General features: G+C 32.7%; 1 protein-coding gene across 1 annotated transcript; it reads right to left on the reverse strand.

Moving 5' to 3' along the window:
* Window positions 1-4,177: 4,177 nt before the first annotated feature.
* On the reverse strand, window positions 4,178-6,331 carry LOC139426781 (zinc finger MYM-type protein 1-like; the record flags this gene model as incomplete). The annotated part of the gene is given in 1 exon segment (XM_071186727.1): window positions 4,178-6,331. A coding segment is annotated over 1 exon segment (1,311 nt), but the record flags the coding sequence as incomplete, so codon positions are not given.
* Window positions 6,332-7,715: the final 1,384 nt, after the last annotated feature.

The following is a 7,715-nucleotide window of genomic DNA, read 5'->3' on the forward strand; positions in this document are numbered from 1 at the left end:
TTTCTGGTGCAAAACCGTAACAGTGCAGTAATATTGTAATAAACTTTTCCTGCTGGTACTTTCGTAAAGGCACAACTAATACTCCTTATTGAAATTTTGCTTCTTATTTGCTATTAATAAAATGACTTCCAACTCTGACAATAATTGTGATAAAACTACCGTATTTTCTGGTAAAAGCTCCGCACATAGATAAAAATTAAAAAAATTTTAAAAAAAATTATCATAAACGCCGCAGCGGCGCTATACCGCGCATATCAGCATCCTTATAGAAGAGACCTTTAAAATACCATTTATAATATCTGAATAATAAAAAAAAATTTTTAAATTTCATAAAGTAAAGTTTCAATTTCTAAATAATAATAAAAAATTTCATTTTTCATCAAAAAGAAGAAAAAAAGCAGTAAATTTGTTCTTAACAGTTGGCACCGCGACAAAAATAAGGCTAAGTATAATGAATAATTCGGAAAATAATGTGAAGTAAAACAAAATATTTTTAAATACATCAAATACCGTAACTTTAAATTATTTAGGGGGAGGAGAATAACCTTGAATGCGTTAACAAAGAGCTTGCATGAAAAAAAAATTTTTTTCTTCCAGCAAAGAAAAGCAATAAAACGATATAAAATAAAGTTGTTCTTAGCAGTTGGCACCGCACAAGAAATAAAGTTAACTTACAACAAATAATTCCGTAAATAATGTTACGTACAGCAAAATATATTTTAAAATACATACAATGACATAATTTCTAATTATTTTTTTTGGTGGGGGGGGGGAATAGCCTGAAGTGCGTTAACAAAGAGTTCACATGAAAAAAGTTTTCTTTTTCATCAAAGAGAAAGCAACAAAACGATATAAAATAGAGTTGTTCTTTACCAGTTGGCACCGCGCCAAAAAATGGAAGAGATAATAATTAACAGTGAAAAAATAGTTTTATGATAGCGGCGCTGATAAAAAATCTTGCGTTGGGAAGGTGGGAGTTAGAGATAAAAAAGGTTGGAGAATCTCAAATATTAGAAAAGTAAATTATTCTTTTATTATAAAAAAATAATTAAACCATATTTAGCGGAAGAATTAACGCTGCGACTGATCACATAAATCTGTAAAACAATGTAATAAGTAAAATAAAATGATAAATTTTAAGCTAAAAATTTCTTTAAGAAGAAGATTTAAAAATAAAAAGATTTAACAATTCATTACAGTTATCAGTTTTAGGAAAAAATATAAAACAATGTAAAAATTAAGCATTCAAAGTCGCTTTCATCGCTATCAGAGTTAAAAAGGTTCAGTACTTCATCATTTGCCATTTAATCAACACTAGAGGAATCCTCATCAGAGTCATTGCTGTCGGAGTCATCCCCGCTGAGCTAAATGATCCCGGCTTTTGCAAATGCCGAGTGATTGTTTTTGCGGGTACCAAACCCAAGAGTCTACTACCCTCTTTGTGATCATCTCATAACTAACTCGCTTCATCTTTCCGCTAGCGGTATACGTATGAAGCCCTTCCTCCTCACACATCCATTTCTCCCATGTTTTTTAAACGCCCGGTTTGCTGTAATATCAAGGGATTGCAATTTGTTTGTCATCACCCCTGGGATAATAGCTATCTGAGTCTGCATTTTATCACATTTTTTAAAAATTGTTTCCACTCTATGAGCAGTCAGAATTCCATAAGTAGAGACTTGTGTGAAAAATAGGAGCCCTTTCGACGTCTATAGGCAACGTCTAACCACTGCAACATCATACTTTCGTTCATCCACCCCTTTTCGTTTGCATAAACAGCGATTTGCTTAGGGAAATTGCCCTTTGGAAAAGTTTTTCTTTTAAAGATAACGAGGGATTTCAGTTTCTCCCCTCCAACTCACAGGTGAAGCTTGATTTTTCATGGCCTCTCGTTTTAATGCAAACAGTTATCTCACCTATTTTGCTAACAGTGCGTGAAGGGGGACAATCAAATGTATGGGGCACTTCATCCATGTTTGTCAATTGATTATTTGTGAGGTTAGACCCCCTCGCAATATTTTGCACAAAATCCACGAAGTTGTTTATTTTTAGTTCCCAGTCAATGGGCAAAGATTGCCCCACTGTTGTTCTCGCTCTTATTGATAATTCCGGAAACTCCCTGAGCTCTAAACTCGCAACCATCGAACGAGCTAGGGATAGAAAAATGACGTCACGTTTCTACTCCTAGGGAAAAGTGTTTGGATTTTCTGTAGAGTCTAGACTTAACCAATATTTGTTCATTTTAAAAAAGAAAACAACAGTATTTTTTTTAATGTTTTATGATTTCCAACCAAATTGCCTGTTTTATGTTTTTCGTGCAGAAATATTTGTACTCTCAAATTGCTCAAATAAAATGGTCCATCTTTTATTTTCTGAATATTAATACTGAATACATTAATTTATTAATTGCTTGAATGTGACATAACGTTTTCCCCTGTGTTGGTTGTACCAAGAATGCAAAGAAAATTTACGGTGCTGCTATTTGTCATAATTTTTATATTACTTTTTATATAATTTAATTATAACACCTATCTTCTGCAGAAAATGACATTTACAGTAGAAGGAAACATAACGTTACAAAGAGGAATAACTTTTTTTAAAGAATTTTTTTCCAACCAACTAACTAAATGACAATTTGTAATTAATCAGAAATAAGCTCAGATTTAAAGATCTACTTTTATTAAGGGATTTCCAATATTGACTAGGGAACAAACAACGGGTAATACTTTATCAACAGTTGAAAACTCTCCTTTTTCATTTTTTTTAACCATGGAGATTTGCAGGGTGCCTTCTAATATGCGAAAAGTTTTGATTTTTCTGATCGCTCTTTCTATGTGCACACGCACTTTAGACAATTTCCTCGATGTTACTACTTCATGCTGACTTAGCTGGGCTTTACCTTTTGTAAAGGCAGGTACCTGCAGTTTAGCTCCCCTTGCTCTAATTATTTCATCAATTCTAAAGCCTCTATCTGCCAGAATCAGGTCTTCTAGCCGTAGAATATCGAGGAAACCACTGTTTTTTTGTCGGACACCCTGCCACCCCATGCTTTCGAAACAAAGCAAATATTGCCAGATGGAAGAATTGAACAAGAAATTTCATTGTATTATGATTTTTGTAGTTGGAATATGTCTGAGCTCGTGCATTTAAATTTTTCGGTTTTTCAATGAAAATTTCTGTGCAGTCTATGTTACGGCTCACATTGCTCAAAGAAACATCTTTAAAGCATTTTGGCATGCTTTTACAAATAGTTCTCGTGGAAGGATAAATGATTAATCTTTGTAAATTGATCATCATTACATCCAACCATGAGTGAAAAATCTTGCTAACTGATGAAAATGAGATGTTAAATCTTGTTGCTAAATCAAGATTAAGCAAACCTAATCTCAATTTTATCAGCACAAGAAGGAATTCTTCGCAAGGCTGCAAACTTTTATGTTGTGGCTTCGAAGCAGATAATAAATATGTCAGCAAGCAATTAAATACCATAACATTTTCAAGCCCCGTATAAAATTTGAATGTTTTATTGGATTTGGTCGTGATTGTATCATAGACTGGCACATGAGTGAAACTTTTCCTCATCAACGTATTCTCAGCTTCAAGCTCAGCAATTCTTTTCTTTAATGTGGCATTTTCTTGTTGCAATTCTTCGATAACATCCTTATCCGTCTGAACAAATGCTTCTGATTGAAGAATGGCATCAGTCTGCGTTCCTATTGCAGTAATAAGTTCATCACAAAATGAATTGTTATTAGCATCTATATCTAAAATAATAAAGGATGGTATTAGTGTACATGTTTTTTAAAAATTATAAAATTTATTACATTATTATAAAACATTACCTGCATAGTTTGCATCTTAGAACAAAATATTTATTATTGCTATGCTTTTAAGACTACAAAGCATAAAGGATTAAAATGTAAATATTGGAGAAGTTTTGCTAGTAAAAACATTTATAATTTAAAGGGAAACAAATCTCAACACTATTAACGAAAAGTTTCATTAGTATTAATAGTTAATTAAGTACTTTTCCATTAAACCGGCGCAAATGTCGCCAAGCAGACTTTTTGGTGACAGCACAGAGTCGCCGGAACAAATCACACAAAGCAGACTTTATTGGCTGCAACACATAAAAAACAGTTAATAAATGGTTAAAAAAAAATATTTACTTCGGAAGCATAAACATTTTAATACCGCTTAAAATTTTTTCAAAGGGGGCTTCCGTTTGCCTTCTCCACATAAATTATGCAAGATAACTTCAAGATGATGGTGTGTTGTTCCTCTGTGCTTCTTAATTCGCCATTTCTCTCTGGCGCACAATCTCTCTATTTTTTGCATGTGTGTTTCAGTATCCTTATCTATAAGGATTGTATTTATGGTTCACTTTGAAATGTTTGAAACTTTCATCGTCTAGCTTACTAATGCAGTATGATTTCCATTTAACTGAAGTTCATTCTTCGCTGCAACAATAAATAAACCGCACACACTTCAAAAAGCTCATTTTCGATTACTGAAATCATGTGCCTTTACGGATACTTCTATTGCAGCGACAAGATGAAAGGTTGCAGCGTCATCGAATTTCCGTTAATTATTCTTTCCGTTAATTATTCTTTCCGTTAATTATTCTTACCGTTAGTACCGTTAATTATTCTTACTATTTTCTTTGTCTTTTCAATAACTTTGTTGGTGTGTTGATTAAAACATAATTAATTTTCAGATATAAAAAGAAAATTTCCCTCAAAAAAGTAATCGATAATCATTTATTTTGAAAGTGTCAAGAAAATAGACATTTCCAGTAAACAGATGTTCAGATATGGGACTCCGTACTGGACATATAAAACATACCCATTTGTTTCAAAGTAAGGTTTTCAGTATTTTATTAATTGAACTGTTGTATCCAAAATTTGAAAGTAAAAACTGATCTTAAATTTTCGCTTTGGATCTAGAACTGGATCGTCTGTACTTTCATATGAAAATTGACGCTTTCTCTTTCGTTCCATAATTGAAAGAAATGTTTGCTCTACATCATTTTTTTTCCAGCTTCGGCTTTAGCCTCATTCACAAAAACATCAAAATTTTCAATTGACCTTTTTTCAGTGTAGTAGTTGATGAGACTTTTTATTTCTCTATGGCATTCATTAACAACTGTATTTGGATTCTGCATCATTTTACTCACTATATTGACCTTTGACAATACATCGTACCAAATAATGATGGAACAAATAAATTTAAACGTTTTAATTTTTTTTAAAAGTATCTTTGCTGAATGTTTGGTATCCATGTCTCTTGAATTATCTTCCATCAAATCAAGTAAACTCCTACAAATCTCGAGAAGTTGAAATCTAAGAGGTTGAACGGCTCTGACTCTGCTTTCCCATCGAGTTTTACTCACTGACTTTAAAGAGAGATTTTGTAAATTTCGCTTTAAAATATTCCACCTGTAGGGTGAAGCAGAAAAAAAATTGAACAGCTCCTGAATAATTGGAAAAAAACCTACAGTCTCGTCTGAGATTTTAGCTGCATCATTAACTGTCAAATTTAATGTATGAGCACAACAAAGCAAACAAATAGCTCTCGGGTTAACTTTTTTAAATTGAGCTTGAATGCCCACATGCTTCCCAGACATATTTGCGCCATTGTCAGAACCCTGACCTCTCATATTAAGAAAGTCAATTTCAAAAGTTGGAAGTATCTCATCTCTCAACAGATTGAAAAGCCCTTCTCCTGTACTATCCAAAACTTTAAAAAAACCCAGAAAGTGTTCTCTTATTTCAACCTCATTTGAAGAAAAATGAGCAATGCGAATTATGAAAGTCAACTGCTCAACATGACTAGCATCTGGAGTTTCATCCAAAATTATTGAATAATATTTTGCTTTCTTGAGGCAGTTCAAAATTTCTATGCGAATATTTTTTGATAATAGATGGATTAATTCATTTTGAAAGTGATTGCCTAAATAATGGGGCATGTTTTTTTTCAACTCTTTAGACCTTTGAATATTGCTCAGGTGCTCCATCATAATCGGATCGAATTTGGCAATCGTTTCGACCAGTTTGAGAAAATTACCATTATTTGATTCGAAAAGATTAGAGCTGTCACCCCTGAATGCTAAATTCTGACTGGCCAAATATTGCACAATACAAATCATTCTTTTGATAATTGCACGCCATCGTCTTTTTTCATTTTCGTAATGATGTTGTTGCTCTTTATCAATTGTGCAATCTTTGCTCAAACGCAATTTTAATTCGTGCCATTTTTGAGCCCCTTTCATATGTTCCATACTATTTTCATGTTGGGAAATATTAACTGAAAGGTGCCTCCAATTGGAGTATATTGNGAATACTGCGAGTGCAATTTGAATTTAAAAAAACAAAAAAAAAAACATGCAAGTTGTTAACACTAAACATACGGTAACTGGTCAAAAAACCAGTTATTATATGTTGTATTGTAAAGTCATTGGTATGTTTAGTGTTTAAAACAAAATCAGAGCAAATCGAATGCTTGTTTAAAAAAAGTTTTTATTGAAATGCACAATTCAAAATGCATACACAATAATATCTGATTGAACGTGTCAGGATTAAGAAAGATCATTTAGAAATCTGCAACAGTAATTGCTGAAAAATATATGGCTTTACAGTGAAATCAGCAGTGCCGTTCCTGGGGTGGCGAACGCCTGCGTGCAAGAATAATTTTGTGCGCCCCTATATACTATGCTTAAATTTTGATGATAAGGCCAATTTTCATAATCATTTTTAGTTTGAGGTTTAAACTGAATAGTTTCCTTATAGACTAAAGTCACTTTAGTGTAAGTGTTTGATTATGAAAATGGGCGTAATAAAATAAAACAACGAAAAAATATGACAAAAAATTTATTTTCGACATCAAATAAAATAGACTATTAACGTACAATATAGGTCATAAATAAAACACGTCCATTCATAAATTAACAAAAAATCTAATATAACTCAATTCACTCAACTGAGTGAATTGAGTTAAAACTCTCAAACGCCGCTCAACGCAAACAAATCCGCTAACTTGAAAATGTGCAAGATCTGTCTAATACCTAAGTACCTAATTATCAAATAACAAGGTAGTTTTAGAACATAAAACGTCTTGCTTTTGCAGATGCAAGCTCATCAATCATTTCATTGTGATCGATGGCTTCACATATTTTATTTTCGATTGAAATAACAGCTAAATCTGAAAGCCTTTCCTGGCACATCGAAGTTCTCAAATAAGATTTTCAAAGTTTTAGCTTTGAAAAACTCCTTTCGCCAGACGCAACAGAAATCGGCAGCGTCATATCCTTAATGCTATAGACAGGTTTGGAAACAAAGACTGCAGAATATCTATGGGTGAGTCTGAGGTATTGCGAGAGTCTTTGACAGGGTTAAGGATTTTGTATGATGAAATTTCATTGTACAAATCAAGACCATCAATATCCTTGCAAACATTTCCTTCATGGTGAATTTGCAAATCCAAATCCAAATCTATGCACGATCGTTTAATCTCATCAGAATTTAGGTTTTGAAAATCACTCAAAAATCCAAATAAACCATTGCATTGCTTCAATCTCTCGAAACGACTTTGTAGGGATTGAAATGTTGTATCCAAAATTTGAAAATAAAAACTAATCTTAAATTTTCGCTTTGGATCTAGAACTGGATCGTCTGTACTTTCATATGAAAATTGACGCTTTCTCTTTCGTTCCCTAA

Source organism: Parasteatoda tepidariorum, chromosome 10 (assembly GCF_043381705.1).
Source record: "Parasteatoda tepidariorum isolate YZ-2023 chromosome 10, CAS_Ptep_4.0, whole genome shotgun sequence".
In the NCBI taxonomy this organism is placed as follows: Eukaryota; Metazoa; Arthropoda; class Arachnida; order Araneae; family Theridiidae; genus Parasteatoda; species Parasteatoda tepidariorum.